Below are 22,626 nucleotides of genomic sequence, written 5' to 3'. Positions count from 1 at the left end.
TGAAGTGTGTATCATCTGTTCATAAAAAACCCCGGGAGCTGAGCGCTGTGATTCATTTCCCTCCTGACGACGCCACTGAAAAGGACGGAGTGGTTTTTAAAGCCGTGTGAAATGAGGACAGATGTGAGAGAAGTGTATAAATCACACTAATGTTCAGTGCTTCACTGACCACATCACACCCAGGTGGCCCTTTACCCACAATGCCATGGGAAAAACAGCGACTCGGCAAAAAAACAACGACCCACAATGCACTGGGGCAGGAGGAGGAAACCAGGCGTGGAAATGGAACGAGGCTGGTTGTGTGGTTATGGAGATCTGGCGATCACTGCTACGGTTCCCTCGAGGACGCGTTTAACTTGAAAAGTCACAAGTCTGTTAAAACACACGCCTCCTAAACACTCCGGCGGAGTGACACCTGTGCTACTCAATTTATTTTAGAGAAACACGACTGAATAAAATGCGTGTCATTTCTTTGCCAGTTAATTTTTATACATTTCTACAAATTTAAAATTAAATTGAAATTTTAATTAATTTAAAATACAGACAAAACAGTTATGGATTAAAATAGTTCTTTTAAAGTCATACATTTCTTTGACATTCCTTTATTTCCATATATGACCTTAAGGACATGCCCACCTTCCATATATAGACTTTCTGACACCCCCAATTTCCATATATTTATGGAAATATTTATATTTATTCAGAGAGACAACCATATTTTCATGAATGGAATTGAATGATACAGCTTTGCTTCCATATATGGAGTGGAGGTCATGCTCAAAGTTCCATACATGGTCGTGTTGACACACCCACGTTTTCATTTTGACTGGAACAACGTGTCTTCAATTCCATATTTGGACTTAATTACACTCATTTCTCAGTGACCCACCCACATTCCCTTAAATCCACTCAGCAAGATGTCCACATTTCCATATATGGCCTCATTGACCTAACCGTATTTCCATATATGGCCTTGTCAAGCTGCCAACATTTCCATATAGACTTTATATATACGTATACAACCCCGATTCCAAAAAAGTTGGGACAAAGTACAAATTGTAAATAAAAACGGAATGCAATAATTTACAAATCTCAAAAACTGATATTGTATTCACAATAGAACATAGACAACATATCAAATGTCGAAAGTGAGACATTTTGAAATTTCATGCCAAATATTGGCTCATTTGAAATTTCATGACAGCAACACATCTCAAAAAAGTTGGGACAGGGGCAATAAAAGGCTGGAAAAGTTAAAGGGACAAAAAAGGAACAGCTGGAGGACCAAATTGCAACTCATTAGGTCAATTGGCAATAGGTCATTAACATGACTGGGTATAAAAAGAGCATCTTGGAGTGGCAGCGGCTCTCAGAAGTAAAGATGGGAAGAGGATCACCAATCCCCCTAATTCTGCGCCGACAAATAGTGGAGCAATATCAGAAAGGAGTTCGACAGTGTAAAATTGCAAAGAGTTTGAACATATCATCATCTACAGTGCATAATATCATCAAAAGATTCAGAGAATCTGGAAGAATCTCTGTGCGTAAGGGTCAAGGCCGGAAAACCATACTGGGTGCCCGTGATCTTCGGGCCCTTAGACGGCACTGCATCACATACAGGCATGCTTCTGTATTGAAAATCACAAAATGGGCTCAGGAATATTTCCAGAGAACATTATCTGTGAACACAATTCACCGTGCCATCCGCCGTTGCCAGCTAAAACTCTATAGTTCAAAGAAGAAGCCGTATCTAAACACGATCCAGAAGCGCAGACGTCTTCTCTGGGCCAAGGCTCATTTAAAATGGACTGTGGCAAAGTGGAAAACTGTTCTGTGGTCAGACGAATCAAAATTTGAAGTTCTTTATGGAAATCAGGGACGCCGTGTCATTCGGATTAAAGAGGAGAAGGACGACCCGAGTTGTTATCAGCGCTCAGTTCAGAAGCCTGCATCTCTGATGGTATGGGGTTGCATTAGTGCGTGTGGCATGGGCAGCTTACACATCTGGAAAGACACCATCAATGCTGAAAGGTATATCCAGGTTCTAGAGCAACATATGCTCCCATCCAGACAATGTCTCTTCAGGGAAGACCTTGCATTTTCCAACATGACAATGCCAAACCACATACTGCATCAATTACAGCATCATGGCTGCGTAGAAGAAGGGTCCGGGTACTGAACTGGCCAGCCTGCAGTCCAGATCTTTCACCCATAGAAAACATTTGGCGCATCATAAAACGGAAGATACGACAAAAAAGACCTAAGACAGTTGAGCAACTAGAATCCTACATTAGACAAGAATGGGTTAACATTCCTATCCCTAAACTTGAGCAACTTGTCTCCTCAGTCCCCAGACGTTTACAGACTGTTGTAAAGAGAAAAGGGGATGTCTCACAGTGGGAAACATGGCCTTGTCCCAACTTTTTTTTTTTTTTGAGATGTGTTGTCATGAAATTTAAAATCACCTAATTTTTCTCTTTAAATGATACATTTTCTCAGTTTAAACATTTGATATGTCATCTATGTTCTATTCTGGATAAAATATGGAATTTTGAAACTTCCACATCATTGCATTCCGTTTTTATTTACAATTTGTACTTTGTCCCATCTTTTTTGGAATCGGGGTTGTATATTTTATATACCGTATATTTCCATATAGAGACTTACATATATAGATTTTCCCCTCATGGGGCTCAATAAAGTAATTTCTTTTATCTTTTTGACCTGCCTACATTTCCATGTATGGACTCATTGACCAGCCCACATTTCCATATGTGGACTTATTGATCTACCAGCATTTCCATATTGACTCAATGAAAAGATGACTCATACTCTCACTGATGTACTCAATGACACACCCACATTTCCATATACTGAATTTAAACATGGCTTTAATCAATACACCATATTTCCATATATATGCAAATTAAATGTGGGTTAAAGGTGATATTAAAAGTATACAACTCGTTCATTAATAGTCTCATATAGCAGTTGTGGGTTGTTTGTTTGTTTGTCTGTGTGTCTGAATGTTAAACACTGGACTGTAGTTTACAGGATAATGATTTGAATATTAAATGAGTTAAAGTTATTAAAGCTGCAGTGAGTTTTGTGTGTTTTATAAACTAATTGAGCAGCCGAGTAAGAGCAGAACACGAGTGAAGTTCATTCGAGTCTCTCAGCAAGGAGTTTGGAGCTGTGTGTGTGTGTGTGTGTGTGTGTGTGTGTGTGTGTGTGTGTGTGTGTGTGTGTGTGTGTGTGTGTGTCCATGAGGACTGAAGAGAAAATTGGATAATATTTTAATCTAAAAGTTGCAGTGGTCTTGGTGTAAAATCTAAAGAGACTGAAGCGGTGGTGTAATGAGACGCGCTCTCACTCAGGAGTGCGCACTTCACATAGTGCACTAAAGCAGGAGGGAATCCGAGTGTGAACTCAACAACCCCAAACACCCAACACATACAAATGAATCCAAACAGCACTGGTGTACAGAGAGACAGACAGACAGAGAGACAGACAGACAGAGAGACAGACAGAGAGACAATGTCAGTGAAACTAATATGGTGAATTGAAGATGGTGAAAGAGGGATAGACACACAGAGAGATAGAGAGATAGACAGACATAGACAGTCAGACAGACAGATAGAGAGAGACAGGTAGTCAGACAGAGAGTGAGACAGACAGTGGGTCAGTCTGTGTACTTGATGTTGTTATTTACTGTCTGATCATTTTCAATAATTTTATCTCAGTTTTATTGTTTTGGGTTTTTCCTTATTTGTGGTAGTGTCTGTCTGTCTGTCTGTCTGTCTGCCTGTCTGTCTCTCTCACTGTCTCCACTTGCTTATTCTCTCACTTGTTCTGTTTCTCCTCCCATTCTTCATCTTTATTTCCTTTTTTATTTTTATCGTCTCTGTTTTTGTGTCCTCTGAGACCAAGTTGCTTCACACAGAAGCTCGTGACAAACTTCACAAATACTTTAATCTTTTTTCTCTCTGTCTCTTTTTCTTACACATCCCTTTGAGCACATTTTTCTCGACTTTATTTTCTCAGCTGTTATTGTTTTCTCTCTTTTCAGCTTCTTTACTGATTTTTCTTTCTTTTCTTTTTTTACGCTCCATCATTTTGTCTCGTATTTGGTTGTTGTCTATTCATTCTTCTGTCTCTCTCACTCTTCTTGTTCCTCCCACCATCCCATCACTCACTTGTTTTCCGTCTTCTTGTATTTTTCAGGTTTCTTTGTTCCGTTCGTCTTTTTAAAAATTTGCCCACACTTTGAAATTTTTCCTCACCTCTTATTCTCTTCTCTCTGTTGAATTAAAATTTGGAACATTTTTTTTCACTCCTTCTCCATGTTCTTTCCTTTCTGATTCCATGGGCAGGTGGAGGACGAGTGGAATAAAAGGTGAGCAGAAAGAGAGAGAGAGACGCAGTGGAGGAAAAGAGACGAGTCGCAGCATGAAGGGATCATGGAGGTGAATGAGCGACGGCTGCACTCTTCCCTCAGAGAGCGGGTAGAACGAGGGAGGGGAGGAAAGAGAGAAGAGGACCGAGGGATGGAGAGACTCAGTAGGAAGGTGTACAGCTCGAGCGACACGCTGAAGCCCTTTGAGAATCATCACATGGTGGACATGAACTCAGGAGAGATGCTGAACAAACACACGACAGGTCTGAGCGCGCCTTACTGTTAATCAGCTGTAAATACAAACACATACAGCATGAACATATTGATTATTATTATCTATAGATACTATAAATATAGATAACGGACTAAATATATTGTGTAAATGTCCAGATAATACTAAATACTAATACAAAAAAGTTGGGGTGGGGAAATTTAGGGCTCATAATGAGGTAAAACAATTAAATAATGATGTGATGTGAAACAGGTGACTGTAATCATGATTTGGGACAAAATCAGTCTCCAGGAAAGGCCGAGTGTTTGAGGAGTAAAGACGGGCCGAGGATCTCCAGTTTATCAACAAATGCGTGAGAAAATTATTGAAATGTTTAAAAACAATGTTCCTCAAAGAAAGATCGGACGGGATTTGGATATTTCACCCTCTACGGTGCTGAATGTCATTAGGAATCTGAAGGAATTTCAATGCGTAAAGGACAAAGGGCTCAAGCCTAATCTGAACCCCCGTGATCTCCGATCCCTCACTGCATCAAGAACCGTCATTCATCTACAGCTGATAGAACCACATGGGCTCGGGATTACTCTGGAAAACCTTTATCAAGCTACAATACGGAGTTACATCCACAAACACCAGTTAAAACTTTACTGTGCGAAAGGAAGCCTTGTGTTAACTGTGTCCAGAAGCGCCGTCAACCTCTCTGGGCTCGGAGGCGCCTGGGATGAACCATCACACAGTGGAGGTGTATTATGGCCAGATGAATCATTGTCCCAGGTCTTTTTTGGAAGAAGTGGACACTATGTGCTCGCGCATTACAAAGGCGTGGCTGTGGAAGAAGAGGGCGTGTCCCCTCTGTCCCCAGTAGAAAATGTACGTATAAAGAATTTAGAAATGAGAAACGTGACCGTGACGACCCGAACTGTTCCACACCTTAAGACCTGTTTACAGGAAGAAGGGGACAAAAATAACACCTGAAACACTTCATCACTTGGAGTCTTCAGTACATAAACATTTTTTAAGTGTTGCGAGAAGGAACGGGAGCGTTATAAACATTATAAAGTGGGAAATTATTTACTGTAACAACTTTTTCTGAAATGTGTTACAAGAATCAAAACTGAAATAAGTGTTTATTTTGAAAAAAAATCATAAAGTAAAACATATAATATGCTCAATATTATTTACAAATCGTTTTTAGTTTTAATTTCAATTTCAACAAACTGCCGCAACTTTTTCTACGATTTATTACTTCATATACTTCTGATAGTACAACTACGAATAATAATAATGAAATAATACATATTATTTTACTGCTTGCATCTTGTAAACCGTCACTTCCACCAATCAAACTAAAGGGGTGGGGCTTTCATAAGGCCTGTTTCTGATTGGCTAATCAAGTTGATGTATGAGAGAGAGAGAGATTTATTGAAGTGTGATAAACAGTATAATTACAGAGAAAGGAATGAAATAATTTTCAGAAATATTTTTTTAAATAAACTGAAAACAAATGATCAGCGATCAGAGACTGTATCATGTGACTTAAACCTCTTTAAAGTGTTAAATATAAACATGATTGTGAAACAAACAAATGTATAAATGAATACACTGACATCACAATATCTTTCTTTTTTTAATCAAACACTTGTGTAGTTTGTAAAATAGTTTAAATAATGCAAAATATTCTCTCCACATTCACTGGATATGAGCAATCGCGCACTCTGATTGGCTACTCGATTACTCGGATATCAGCTCATATACCGTGAGTAGAGAAAAACAAAATGATGGAGCCTGCTGCTGAACCAACCAAGGACGAAATAAAAACTCTACTCGAAAACAACCCCCCCCAAAACAAAACAAAAAACAAAATATGGAATGAAAGTATTTGATGGTAAGAACAATTTTTTTATTTTTCAAGAATTATTATTATCGCATTTTTCACAAATTGCTCCTGTCATTTCGCCGGTTTATTTACATTCTAAGTGGAAATAATTTTGTCAGATGTTTTGTATAAAGATTTTATTTATCAAATTTGCAAAAAATAAAAATGCTCTGTTTCTCAAAATCCAGTGAATGTGGAGAGAATAAAACAGTTATTCCACTCGATCTCGGTGCTACGCGTCTCATCGGCTATCGGCTCATGTACGACTCGATTTCGTGGAATAACTGTAAAAAAAAAAATTGTGTGTGTGTATGTATGTGTGTGTGTGTGTGTGTGTGTGTATATATATATATAGAGAGAGAGAGAGAGAGAGAGAGAGAGAGAGAGACACACACACACACATATATATATATATATATATATATATACATATATATATATATATATATATATATATATATATATATATACTGTGTGTGTGAGATTTTATATATATATTAGGGCTGTAACGATATGCGTATCGAAATCGAAACCGCGATACGCAGAGCCACGATCCGTATCTCGATACAAGAAGGCAGAATTGCGGTACACCCTTTCAAACTTCTCCTCAGCCCAAAAACAGAGGTGCTTCCAAACTTCAATTTATGAATACTTTACTTTTTATTTAAATTACATTTTAAACTTACTTAAATTACTTTTATTTTTTTATATCTATTAGTAAGTCGTTTTTTCGCCGACCTGCGACAATCTTCTGCGAGTCACACAACGTCCACACTCGCCACTGGCAGAGCATTCGTTTCTTTTAAGCGGTCGCCATTCTGGCTGCGACGCGGGGAGCGAATCTGTAAACAAGCAGCTCATTGGCTGGCTAGGTGTGCCACAAGCCAATCACAATCACTTGACCGGAAAGGCATGCAGTGTTGCCAGATTGGGCAGGTTTAGGTGCTTTTTGGCTGGTTTTGAACATATTTTGGGGTGGAAAACGTTAGCAATATCTGGCAACACTGAAGGCATGTCTGCTTGGGCGGAAGCCTTCTGTGGCAGTTACATTTTGACACGCGAGCAACGTTTCACCATAAAAATTCCGTAATTTCCATCTGTTTTCCGCGATCACAGAAAATCATTGGCCCTATGAGAGTGAGAGAGCCACCCCCCCCCCCCCCCCCCCCAAAAAAAAATATTAACGGATTTACACGATTTGGAAAAATGACTTTTTCAGAACCGAAAAAAACAGAGCTTCCGGCTCAACAGTATTATTTTGAGAAATAAAACAATCTTTGGATATACATTTGTTCATTTTTGCATACATATTACTCATTCTCTGCAGTGGTCTGAATTATTTATTAAATAGTTAATGTAAGTAAGTAAATGTTAAGTCAAATTTACTACTTTAAAAATACATTTTTAAAAAAATCGTGGGCGTATCGAATCGTGGGTCAAAAATCGCGATTCGAATCGTGAGTTGGGTGTATCGTTACAGCCCTTATATATATATATATATATATATATATATATATATATATATATATATATATATATATATATAATGTGTGTGTGTGTGTGTGTATATACACACACACACACACACACACACACACACACACATGGTTGTGGTCAGAAGTTAACATACAGTGACATGCCAGGGCAATATTTGGGCTTTCAGGGATTTCTTTGAACTGCTCTTTTTCTGTGGCAGAATGATTGTACAGCACACAGCTTTAATAAAAAAAAAAAAACCACTAGAATTTGGTGCACAAGTTTTAATTTTCTCTGGATTTTCTGAAATCAACACAGGGTCAAAAATATACATACAGCACACCAAATATTTGGGTAAAATGTCTCTTTTTTTTTTTTAAAGAAACCTTTATTCGTCACATGCACACTTCAAGCACAGTGAAATTCATCCTCTGCATTTAACCCATCTGAAGCAGTGAACACTCGCGCACACACCCAGAGCAGTGGGCAGCCACACCAGAGTGCCCGGGGAGCAGTCAGGGGTTCGGTACCTCGCTCAAGGGCACCTCAGCCCAAGGCCGCCCCACGTCAACCTAACCGCATGTCTTTGGACTGTGGGGGAAACCGGAGCACCCGGAGGAAACCCACGCAGACACGGGGAGAACATGCAAACTCCACACAGAAAGGCCCTCGCCGGCCCCGGGGCTCGAACCCAGAACCTTCTTGCTGTGAGGCGACAGCGCTAACCACTACACCACCGTGCTGTCCATTCACAAGATTCACCTTGACCAAACATTTTTGTTGAGCATGAACAAGCTTCTGGCAGAATTCTGGTTGGATATTTCACGACTCTTCATGGGAAAATTGGTAGAGGTCAATTAAATTAGTTTCTTTTCTTGGCATGGACTCAACTTATAAGCACGGTCCAGATATTTTCAATAGAGTTGAAGTCAGGACTTGTGTTAAGCTTAATGTTCGCCTGCTTTATCCTCCACAACCAGCTCTGATGTGTGTTTGGGTTCATTGTCCTGTTGTAACTCCCAAGTCATGTCTAAGTTTCTGATGGTTTATACTGAAGAATTCTGAGGTCGTCCTTCTTCATTATTCCATCCACTTTGTGCAATGAACCAGTTCCACTGGCAGCAAAAGCTCCCCAGAGCATGATGATCCTACCACCACCACCAGCTGGTACAGTGTCCCTCTGTACATGGTGGTCATTGTGGCCAAACAACTCAATCTTTGTCTCATCTGACCATGCAGCTTTCCTCCAGGAGACTTTTTCTTTGTCCGTGTGGTCGGCTTCAAACTTTAGTTGAGCTTGAAGGTGTCAATTTTGGAGCAGGAGGTTATTTCTTGGATAGCAGCCTCTTAGTCCATGGTGATGTAAAACTCACTGAACTGTAGACAGTGATCCATCAGCTTCCAGTTCATGGCGGGGCTGTGCCATGGTGGTTCCCAGGTTGTTCCTGACCATACAAACCAATTTCCTTTCAGCTGAGGGTGACAGTTTGGGTTTTCTTGAAGCAAAGTGGCTTGGCAAAGTGACGACACCTCACAATAACTTGGATACAACAGTTTGAACTGATCTTGGAATTTGCAGTTGTTTAGAAATGGCTCCAAGAGACAATGTAAATTGTACCCGATGATAATGATATTGTTTTATATTTTGGTGAATAAAATCTTTAATGCTCGATGGTGTGATATGTTTTTCAGCTCAGTCTTTGTCGCTGCATCAGTTGGGGATGTGTGCTGCAGCTCCTCGCCGCGGTCTGAACTTCTGTGCTGAAACGGGACTGGACCATCGCATCCAGAACACGGGGGGAGTCTCCATCTCTCCGGACTGCGCCATTCATCTGTGGGACAGGGGGGTTAAAGCTCATGGACCTGAATCCCGAATGTCCAGTCAGTCGAACTCGACTCTGACGCTCACGGACACGGAGAACGACGGCAAAGTGGAACAGGATGGCGGTGAGTGAGCCGGAAACGTTCTACAGTATGAATGTTGCTACGGTTACAGCTTCAGTGTTGATTTCTCACCATGACAACAAGCATAAATAATAGTTTGTTAGATATTTTTACAAACTTTAGATTAAAAGTAATATTCTGGATGATGCAGAAGGAAAATATATACAGTGTGTGAACTCCTGTTTAACTCTCATTGTCATGGTTACAGTCAGGCTGTAGGCTAGGCATGTTGCTAGGCAACTACATTAAATTATGTTAAAGGTGTCGCCTCTCGGCCAGTCAGAAACGAGGATTGTTCCGAATCATGGTATAAACCTAATTTAAACATTCAACACATGCCAAGTGGTTTGAGTGAACAGTGAGAACTTTGAGATGAAAACCACGTCTTCATTTAACATCGTTTATTTTACGTTCTGTCAAAATTTGCATAAAATAACAGCTGGTGTGTTGAAGCACGGGGCATTCTGGGAAATCACAGACGTCTGAGAAGGTGATGATTTTGTATTTTAAGGAGGTTCTATTACTCTAGCACGTTACTGCTGTGTACAACTGGGTCAACACACACACACACACACACACACACACACACACGTGTCCGCATGTTAAGAGCGACTTCTCAGGTTTGAAGTGTAAATTGGAAAAGCCTGAAGGAGCACAACGCTCATCTGAAATCAGGAAATTGTCTCGGCAAAACACACACACACACACACACACACACACACACACACACACACACACACACACACACACTCTCACTCTCTCTCTCTCTCTCTCTCTCTCTCTGTCTCATAAATCTCTTTCTTAATGAGATTTTTTTTTCTGAAGGGCACAGAGGCTTTAACGCTGCACTTTTTTTTTTTACTCTTTACTGATTTATTTGAGATTGTTTGTGTGATATATATTTTTTAAATTTTATGATTTTCCCCCGCGAGACTCTGATTGTGGTTTTGTCTGATCTGATGATCTGCTCTGAACTCTGATGCTTTGAGATGTAATTTGATTAGATTTGGAAAATTCTTTCATTAAGGTGGAAGGCGTGTGTGTGTGTGTGTGTGTGTGTGTGTGTGTGTGTGTGTGTGTGTGTGTGTGTGTGTGCGCGCGTGCGTGCGTGTGTGTGTGTTTGGCGATTTGTCTTCACAGTAAGATGTGTGTAAACACAACCTTCAAATCCTATTTTATTTATGTGGCAAAAAACAAAGAAGTAAACAATAACAGAAGGAAATGTGTGTAAACAGATCAGGACAGGAAGTGGAGTGGGTTTGCAGGTTTCACTGTGGAAATGAGCTTGATTAAACAACAACTAATAATAATAATAACAACAACTCATTTAATAGATATAAAAATAAAGTTTGATATGAACTAAAAAATAAATCAAATGAATACAGATCATGAAAAAAATAGTTATATAAGAAACAAACAAATCAGCAGATGGAATAAACACGTTATTGTGCTCTCGGTTCTACACGGGTAACTGTGGTTATAGCTGTATGTGTACACACACACACACACACGCACACAGAGACGTATATGAACGTAATTATTGTTCTTTAAACGTCAGGTGTTAGTGTGTGAAGTGTGTGTGTGATGTTGGCTGTGAGGAAGCTTTGTATCTGATTCGTTTCTCGTGTGTAATTCGGACGTTTCTGCTGCCTGAGCGAATAAAACGCTGTGACAAATCTCATTACACACAACAAACACGGAGGAGATCAGCGTCCGCACTGAGAGTCACCCTGAGGACCTCGGCCTTCATCCTCCTCCTCCTCCTCTTCTCCGTCCTCCTCTTCTTCCTCTACCTGCTCCTCTACCACCACCTCCTCCTCCTCCTCCTCTTATTCTTCTTCGTCGTCTTCTTCCCCCTCCTCCTCCTTCTCCTCCTCCTCCTCCAGTGCAGGACACACAGCTGATTCTCTTGTCCTGATCATCCAACAGTCTTTATCTTTATTTAACACTAAACACTCAGCTGTGTGAAGGCATTTACACACACTGTGATTTGACGTTGTGATTTTTTCATTGGAAAATATTTTTTTTCAAACAGCTATCCCGTAAATGAACATTTAAAGCAACTTTTTTTTCGTTTTTATTATTTTCTTTTTCATAAATCAGATTCTGGTCGGGGCGGCACGGTGGTGTAGTGGTTAGCGCTGTCGCCTCACAGCAAGAAGGTCCGGGTTCGAGCCCCGTGGCCGGCGAGGGCCTTTCTGTGTGGAGTTTGCATGTTCTCCCCGTGTCCGCGTGGGTTTCCTCTGGGTGCTCCGGTTTCCCCCACAGTCCAAAGACATGCAGGTTAGGTTAACTGGTGACTCTAAATTGAGCGTAGGTGTGAATGTGAGTGTGAATGGTTGTCTGTGTCTATGTGTCAGCCCTGTGATGACCTGGCGACTTGTCCAGGGTGAACCCCGCCTTTCGCCCGTAGTCAGCTGGGATAGGATCCAGCTTGCCTGCGACCCTGTAGAACAGGATAAAGCGGCTACAGATAATGAGATGAGATGAGATTCTGGTCATGCTGAACTCTTTTTGCTACAAAGATAAAATATCAAACTACAACATTATCATTCAAATATAGAATTTTATCCTTTTTATTAAGTAAGAAAGAAAAACAAAAAAACCCACCATATTTTAAGTAATGTATCATTAGCTCTCCCTTTTTTAAGTGATTTATTTAAAGGTTTTATTTTTCATTTTTATTTCACCTTCATAGAAACCATTTCACTGAAAGCTGAGTGTGAAGGTGGTGTGTTTTTGTCCGACTGATTCATCTGAGGATGAGGATTAGCTCGCTTTCGTCTCTGATTCTATGTGTGTGTGTGTGTGTGTGTGTGTGTGTGTGTGTGTGTGTGTGCGCGCTGATGATGCATTGATCTCACCTGTGAGGATGTGGTGGAAAGGTCAGAGGTCACGTCTTGTGTGCTGGTCACTCTGATGGATTTTTGAGGTCACAGCCGGTCGGTCGTGTCTCGGCTCCCTGTCGCGTCGGCGCCGCCCCGAGCCGAATTCATAACGAGGAGTGAGGGAATAAAATCTCATGCCAAAGCCTGGAGTGAGCTGAAGGCAGAGCTCCAACACACCAGGACGAAAACATCAACACGGTCAATCGGATTTAATAAATCGTACAGATCACACGCCACGAATGTGAACAAATCCGAATGTTTTCTATGTTTGTGTTGCATTTTGAGATAAACGACATCATTCTGAGTGATAATGACATCATTATTTAATACAGTTTCATTACATCACTAATATCCAGCCAATCAGAAGAGGCCTGCGGGCAGAGAGGGCTGTGATTGGGTGAATAAGATACAGAATATATATATATATATATATATATATATATATATATATATATATATATATATATAATGTATAATTTTTTAAAAATAAAATTCCAGTTCAAAACCAAGCATCAGTGTTAACAATATGACATCATGGACCATGCTGTTGAGTTCTGGACTGTGATTGGTCATCAGGTGTTGATTAATTCTCTCTAACAATCAGCTCTGACAGGAACGCAGGTTTATATTAATGTGCTCGTCCTGATACAGTACGTCATCGTTTCTATAGCAACAGCAGGTCATTCACAGGGGTGTGTTGACGTGGTGAAGTTTTCTGTGACGTAAATGACAACAGGAACAAACTTCTTCCTTATTAAAGGTCCCATGGCATGGTGGTTTGTTGATGCTTTAAACGGGCTCGTGGAGGTTTCCGGATGTTATATCCGCAGCCTTTCTCAAAATGAACCCTCGGCACGTAAATATAGCCTCCTGGAAGAAAGTCCCATTTCAGCGCTTTTCCCAGTGCGTCGTTTTGCTAATGAGAAGCAGGAGGCGGGGAAGGGTAGAGGGTGGGGGCGGGCCATGGGGGGAGGGGCTTGACCAAGCTGCGCACACACATACTCGCTGCTATCAGCGCCTGTAGCCACGCTGCTAAGACAAAACCCCGTTCTCCCTCGGACTCCTTTCGTAAACTCAACGTGACACAGAGAACAGAGAGTGAGAGTGTTCGGAGTGGTAGTTTACGAACGTATAATACCCTAGGCTTGAACACACACTCCATAACCAAAGAGGACAGAAGCAGCAACTACAGCAACATATCGCTTATCCAACAGAAGACATGCATTGCGGAGCAATAGTCAAACATAAGCTCATAAGTTACAGTCAATTTCCAGACTAAACTCAGTTTAACAGAGCATGCTGCATGCTCTTTAGTTTTGTAGCGCAGAGTACCTGGCTAACTGCAGGAAGCGGTTAGCTGCACAGCTAATGTAGCCATTGCTAGGCTAACGCACCGATTTTAAAACACGGCAAAACGACCAGTTATACACTTACTTGTTCGGTGTTTGTTGCTGATGCGGCAGGGATGCTTGGTACGGACCCAGGCTTCAGTACAGTTGATGTGCAAAACCTGCCCTGTACTGTCCCAAGTTGTGGAAACATTCCTCAGGAAAATGCTTCCGACAAACATACACCGTCTTAGGTAGACTCGACGGCGTATTATTGAAGTAAATAAAATTAAGCCACTGCGTCTTCAGGGGCTCTCCCGTCGGCAGTAAAAACAGACTCTTTTCTGTGTTGTCACATCCATGTACAGCGCAATTTCCATGTTTGGTGGCAACTTTTGAGCTGGGCGGGGCAATCCATACAGTGGGTGGGAATCCAGAGGGGGGGCGTGGGGATCATCTCCCTTGCTGACGTAGTAATGGGAAGAGCTTATCAACGCGCCGTTTTGACGCGCCATTCTCAAATGTTGGGCATAGTTTGGTTTACACATTATGAAATTTCTAGCCACTGGGGTGACTTAAGAAGGTCAGAGGAACTCATTTTAACGTTAAAAAACCTCAAAGTGAAAATTTCATGCCATGGGACCTTTAAATGTAACTTTAAATGGATAAAAGTATGAACTTCCGTTTTTTCTTTAATCAATAAAAATTGCAGTTGTGAGCAAATGTCTGTTGTATAAGAGGAATAAAACACTGACCAGCTACACAGACAAGCTGCTAAAAGAAAATCACAGACTCCAAACTAAACATCCTTTCACACTGTCAGTAAAAACGAGCCGTCATGATGTCGTCATGCTAAACTTTCACGCTAACCGCGTTAGCAAACACACGGATAAAAAGCCCAGTTATTTATTCACACTGAAGGTTCTGACTGAAAACATTTCACTGTCCCTGTTTGTTTGTTTGTTTGTTTGTCTGTTTTCAGACAGGGATGAAATGTAGAGAATGAACTCTGTCATGTGGGACTTTATTAACTCTCCTTTCTGGATGATTTTTCTTCCTGCTTTGTATAATTGGACTCTTGGTATTAGATATTTACTGTAGCATTGACTGCCATCACTGCACACACTCCTCACACACACAGCACACACTCCTCACACACACTGCACACACTCCTCACACACACTGCACACACTCCTCACACACACTGCACGCACACACAGCACACACTCCTCACACACACTGCACACACTCCTCACACACACTGCACGCACACACAGCACACACTCCTGACACACACTGCACACACTCCTCACACACACTGCACGCACACACAGCACACACTGCACACACTCCTCACACACACTGCACGCACTCCTCACACACACTGCACGCACTCCTCACACACACTGCACGCACTCCTCACACACACTGCACACACACACAGCACACACTGCACACACTGCACACACACACAGCACACACTGCACACACTCCTCACACACACTGCACACACTCCTCACACACACTGCACACACACACAGCACACACTCCTCACACACACTGCACGCACTCCTCACACACACTGCACACACACACAGCACACACTCCTCACACACACTGCACACACTCCTCACACACACTGCACACACTCCTCACACACACTGCACACACACACAGCACACACTCCTCACACACACTGCACACACTCCTCACACACACTGCACACACTCCTCACACACACTGCACACACACACAGCACACACTCCTCACACACACTGCACACACTCCTCACACACACTGCACACACACACAGCACACACTCCTCACACACACTGCACGCACTCCTCACACACACTGCACACACACACAGCACACACTCCTCACACACACTGCACACACTCCTCACACACACTGCACACACTCCTCACACACACTGCACGCACTCCTCACACACACTGCACACACACACAGCACACACTCCTCACACACACTGCACGCACTCCTCACACACACTGCACGCACTCCTCACACACACTCTATGCACTCCTCACACACACTCCTCACACACACAGCACACACTGCACGCACTCCTCACACACACTGCACGCACTCCTCACACACACTCTACGCACTCCTCACACACACTCCTCACACACACAGCACACACTGCACGCACTCCTCACACACACTGCACACACTCCTCACACACACTGCACACACTCCTCACACACACTGCACACACACACAGCACACACTCCTCACACACACTGCACACACTCCTCACACACACTGCACACACACACAGCACACACTCCTCACACACACTGCACGCACTCCTCACACACACTGCACACACACACAGCACACACTCCTCACACACACTGCACACACTCCTCACACACACTGCACACACTCCTCACACACACTGCACACACTCCTCACACACACTGCACACACACACAGCACACACTCCTCACACACACTGCACGCACTCCTCACACACACTGCACACACACACAGCACACACTCCTCACACACACTGCACACACTCCTCACACACTGCACACACACACAGCACACACTCCTCACACACACTGCACACACTCCTCACACACACTGCACACACTCCTCACACACACTGCACGCACTCCTCACACACACTGCACACACACACTGCACGCACTCCTCACACACACTGCACGCACTCCTCACACACACTCTATGCACTCCTCACACACACTCCTCACACACACAGCACACACTGCACGCACTCCTCACACACACTGCACGCACTCCTCACACACACTGCACGCACTCCTCACACACACTCTACGCACTCCTCACACACACTCCTCACACACACAGCACACACTGCACGCACTCCTCACACACACTGCACGCACTCCTCACACACACTGCACACACTCCTCACACACACTGCACACACTCCTCACACACACTGCACACACTCCTCACACACACTGCACACACTCCTCACACACACTGCACACACTCCTCACACACACTGCACGCACACACAGCACACACTCCTCGCACACACTGCACGCACTCCTCACACACACTGCACGCACTCCTCACACACACTGCACGCACTCCTCACACACACTGCACGCACTCCTCACACACACTGCACGCACTCCTCACACACACTCTATGCACTCCTCACACACACTCCTCACACACACAGCACACACTGCACGCACTCCTCACACACACTGCACGCACTCCTCACACACACTGCACGCACTCCTCACACACACTGCACGCACTCCTCACACACACTGCACACACTCCTCACACACACTGCACACACTCCTCACACACACTGCACACACTCCTCACACACACTGCACACACTCCTCACACACACTGCACGCACACAGCACACACTCCTCACACACACTGCACGCACACACTGCACGCACTCCTCACACACACTGCACGCACTCCTCACACACACTGCACGCACTCCTCACACACACTCTACACACTCCTCACACACACTGCACACATACACAGCACACACTCCTCACACACACTGCACACACACACAGCACACACTCCTCACACACACTGCACGCACTCCTCACACACACTGCACACACTCCTCACACACACTCTACACACTCCTCACACACACTGCATGCACTCCTCACACACACTGCACGCACTCCTCACACACACTGCACGCACTCCTCACACACACTGCACGCACTCCTCACACACACTCTACACACTCCTCACACACACTGCACACATACACAGCACACACTCCTCACACACACTGCACGCACTCCTCACACACACTGCACACACTCCTCACACACACTCTACACACTCCTCACACACACTGCATGCACTCCTCACACACACTGCACGCACTCCTCACACACACTGCACGCACTCCTCACACACACTGCACGCACTCCTCACACACACTCTACACACTCCTCACACACACTGCACACATACACAGCACACACTCCTCACACACACTGCACACACACACAGCACACACTCCTCACACACACTGCACGCACTCCTCACACACACTGCACACACTCCTCACACACACTCTACACACTCCTCACACACACTGCATGCACTCCTCACACACACTGCACGCACTCCTCACACACACTGCACGCACTCCTCACACACACTGCACGCACTCCTCACACACACTGCACGCACTCCTCACACACACTGCACGCACTCCTCACACACACTGCACGCACTCCTCACACACACTGCACGCACACACAGCACACACTCCTCACACACACTGCACGCACTCCTCACACACACTGCACGCACTCCTCACACACACTGCACGCACTCCTCACACACACTGCACGCACACACAGCACACACTCCTCACACACACTGCACGCACTCCTCACACACACTGCACGCACTCCTCACACACACTGCACGCACTCCTCACACACACTGCACGCACACACAGCACACACTCCTCACACACACTGCACGCACTCCTCACACACACTGCACGCACTCCTCACACACACTGCACGCACTCCTCACACACACTGCACGCACTCCTCACACACACTGCACGCACTCCTCACACACACTGCACGCACTCCTCACACACACTCTACACACTCCTCACACACACTGCACACATACACAGCACACACTCCTCACACACACTGCACGCACTCCTCACACACACTGCACGCACTCCTCACACACACTGCACGCACTCCTCACACACACTGCACGCACTCGCCCAGCGTCTCGGCCTCACTCTCACTTCCTACTGTGATGAGGAAGAATTTAAAAAATGAGGAAAATGCCAAGTAATGATTCACACTCAGCGGAAATCGATACTAATATCTGAGACACACACACTCGGGTTCCGGAGCGTGAGAGCGCCATCAGGACAGCGTTGTTCTTCCTTCGTTAACGTTTCCCTCAGATGATCCGTTTTATTCAGATCTGTTGTTTAGCTGCAGAGAATCTCAGCGTGGGTCACAAATCCAGCTCGTTATCTTTCTCTGAATTGCTCTTCAAACGCTAACGCACGGACATGATTTAAACATCACCTGACCTTTACTGTTCTGGGATCTGTGTCGGGTGGAGTCACCTTCTAGTGGCCCACAGGGATGATGATTAAGCACGCTGATTTATTTACATCCCAAGTCGCATTCATAATGGTTACATCACACTTCCTGCACTAATAATACTAAACAGACCATCAAAAATATAGTGCACTACTTTAGGAGCACACTTTTTACTCAAACAGCATATTGTTCTTAGCTTTCTAACTTTATAAGCTAACTAATTAGGTCGTTAGCATCCCAAAAGAAGCTTCCCCAGTCGTGGCTGCGTCCCAAACTATAAATTAACATGTTTATATTAGAGTTTATACACCAACATTTACTGAATAGTCCATCAGAATTGTGCACATGCTGTTAGCATGCTAACTATTTATTTAGCTAATTCTGATGCTAATGTTTTTCCTCACATGCTAGCACAGGGATATTCTTGTAACATTCGCACCTGATACTTCCTGCCCTGCATGTGCACTACATAGTCACTGAAACTTCCAGAACAGTGCACTACTTTAATGGGATGTACTTTTTAGACAGATAACTACACTTTATTTTTTTCGCGGTCCAGTTTCCATCAAATCCTGCGCTGTGATTGGCTGGCGAGCGGGTCCGTATCCTACGGTACAGACCCCGGTTACGGACCCCGGTTACGGACCCTGGTTATGGACCTCTGGCAACTCGCTCGTTCACAACAACAAGCATAGTAGCAATTAATGTCAACATTTTATCTTTTTTATAAGATTTATTTATAAGATTTTTGTCAATCTTATAAATTTTTGCCAGCATTTCTCAGGAGAATCGCATTAATTTTACAGCATGGATAGCGATAACGACAGTGTTCACAGCGAAAGCGAGTTTTACTCCCCTGAGGAAGAAGAAATAAAAGAAAACATTTCAGGAGAAAGCTAAAAACCTGTAACTGTTGCTAACACCGAGCAAAAACATGGCTGAATCCTGAATGACTCCTATTTGTATAAATAGGGGACGACATAGGCAGCAAAATGTAGTTGTTTTCCTGCCATGGAAGTGCACTTGTATACCGAGGAGGAAGCCATTTGCATTACAGCCGTGAATGAGGATTCAAAATGGCGGCTCGGCTCGGTTTTCCCTTTCGGGCGCTCTCGTTTTCTGTTAGAATTTGGTAAAGAAAAAAATAAATATATTATTTACCAGCTTAAGGTCGGTCTGTATGGTAAAATACCGTGACCTCGGCCTTGAATACTGACCTCGGCCCAGAGGGCCTCGCTCAGTACTTTCAAGACCTCGGTCACGGTATTTCACCATACGGACCTCCCAGCTGGTAAATAACATATATTTATTCAGCTTTGTAGCCGCTTTAGGACGCTAGCTTCGTGTTTAGCATCTATAAAAAAGCTTCCCCTGTTGTGAATACATCCAAAACACTTTATACACTAAACCATACATGTAGTTAGCAAGCTAGCTCAGCATTAGTAACCACATCCACATGGATGTGGCTGTAGCTAAATCACAATCCATAAAATAACATTTAAGTACATTATACACTAAACCAGGGGTGGGCAATTATTTTTTCCATGGGGCTGCATGAGAAACAGAAAATTTTGTGGCGGGCCGGAACAAAAGGCTGAACTAAATTCTGCATAATATTAATTGTATTTCTTTATATAAAGCAGTAAATAACATTGTTTTTACAAGCTGCTAAGACTGGTAAGAGGATGGAAAAAACGAGGTTGCCTTACAAAAAATGTCATTTATTCAGTCAAATTTCCCAAAACAATGGTGAACAAAATGTGAACATTTGTACCATTTTTTTCAGTCACATTCACCCCAAAACACAATAAAGACATCACAATATTGTCTTTCTGCTCCAAATATCAAGCAAGATACATCATATTATAATAATGATGCCCACATTTGTAGTCTAATCACCTCATTTGGTGTTTTTCAGTTTTTTATTTGTTCAGTGAGAGAAATCTCGTCTCTGTTGGTCTTTAACGAGTGCATCAGAGTCAGGTTGAATGTCTGAGGTGGAGATGCGAAGCACAGCTGACAGATGATCATCAGTCGATTCGGTGCAGGAATCAGATCTACAGATCGGCTCGGGCTCCGGCGCCTGCTGGTGACGTCACGCTATGTGATTGGCTGGACCGTTTGAAGGATGACGTGCAAGTTTGTGGTTGGTCTGGACAAATTACGGAAGTAGTTATCGCGGGATTAGGTTTCGTGGGATTTCATGTCATGTTCATGTCGTGCGCATTGCGTTTTTGTTGAACACAACTTCAAAATAAAAGCAATGCACATTCAGTCCATGCATGAGATAAAATTAGAAAATACGTTTATTTTGTAATTTCTAATTAATCTTACGCGGGCCGGTCAGAATGAACCAAAGGGCCGGATGCGGCCCGCGGGCCGGAAAATGCCCAGGTCTGCACTAAACTACACTGAATAGTGCACTAATATAGGAGCAGAGTTTTAGCATGCTAACTACAAACTATAAGAGTTGTTAGTATGCTAAGCATTTAGGATCCACAAAAATGCCCAAATTAATAAATAATCTGTTAAAATAGGATGCTAACTGTTAGCACAGATGGCTTAATGTGTTGAAATATTCATGGAGTATGTGATTTGGGACACAGCCATAGAATTAAACTAGTGAAGACAGAAGTGTAATTATTTCCTCACGAGTGTAATTTAAAAAGAAACCCAATACTGTAACGTGGAAGTTTAATATCCGCTCAGTCCTGAACCACTCTCTGGTGTGCTAATGGCTTGTAAAGTGTGATTTTACTCCCAGAATGAAATAAAACCTCGCAGTCGGACATTTTTTTAAGGTTAATTAGTCTTTTCTTCCTGATCATTTTTCACAGATAAAGCATCGTGCGAGGACGCCTCCTGTCTCTCGTGGGTGTCTTTAAAGACCGGGGCTGAATAATGGCTCTGTCACACACGACTTTCTGAAAAGGGCAGAGGAGAAAATGTCAGACCTTTTTTTTTTTTTTTGGCCAAAATTTTATAAACTGAGCTGAAATACGACAGGAACAATGTGCTGTGCTAATCGCTGTATCAAGTGTCGTGCGTTCCAGCTAATCATGTTCAATACATACGAGTATAAAAGCTGAAAGGAAATAAAATGTTCACTTACAGTCGATTAGCCAAAACACATTTGTTGTGTAAAGTTTGTCTTTGGTTTAGCGCTAGGGCTATGATGCTAATGTTGCTAATAAATAGCCGAAGCTTATGGCCTCCAGTTTAGCGTCACATCTCCTCATTCAGCTAAAAAGCGAAAAGTCACTGAGAGAAAAACAGTCACAGCACATAAAAGAACCTGAATCACAGATAAATGAATCTGAATCACGCATGAATTAATCTGAATCATGCAAAAATGAATCTGAATCACACATAAAC

The 22,626-nt window shown here is 43.2% G+C and overlaps 1 protein-coding gene across 1 annotated transcript in view; it reads left to right on the top strand.

Annotated features, from left to right (window-relative positions):
- The first annotated feature begins 4,406 nt into the window (after positions 1 to 4,406).
- Positions 4,407 to 22,626, top strand: part of si:dkey-237h12.3 (teneurin-3) — a 192,981-nt gene continuing 174,761 nt past the window's right edge. Inside the window, exons 1-2 of the mRNA XM_060927208.1 lie at positions 4,407 to 4,659; positions 9,673 to 9,927. Coding sequence (XP_060783191.1) covers positions 4,461 to 4,659; positions 9,673 to 9,927 — 454 coding nt within the window. The 5' untranslated portion in view covers positions 4,407 to 4,460. The remainder of the gene's footprint in view (positions 4,660 to 9,672; positions 9,928 to 22,626) is intronic.

The sequence above is a fragment of the Neoarius graeffei genome, chromosome 8 (assembly GCF_027579695.1).
Source record: "Neoarius graeffei isolate fNeoGra1 chromosome 8, fNeoGra1.pri, whole genome shotgun sequence".
NCBI lineage: Eukaryota > Metazoa > Chordata > Actinopteri > Siluriformes > Ariidae > Neoarius > Neoarius graeffei.
This window is presented reverse-complemented; position numbering and strand designations above follow the sequence as displayed.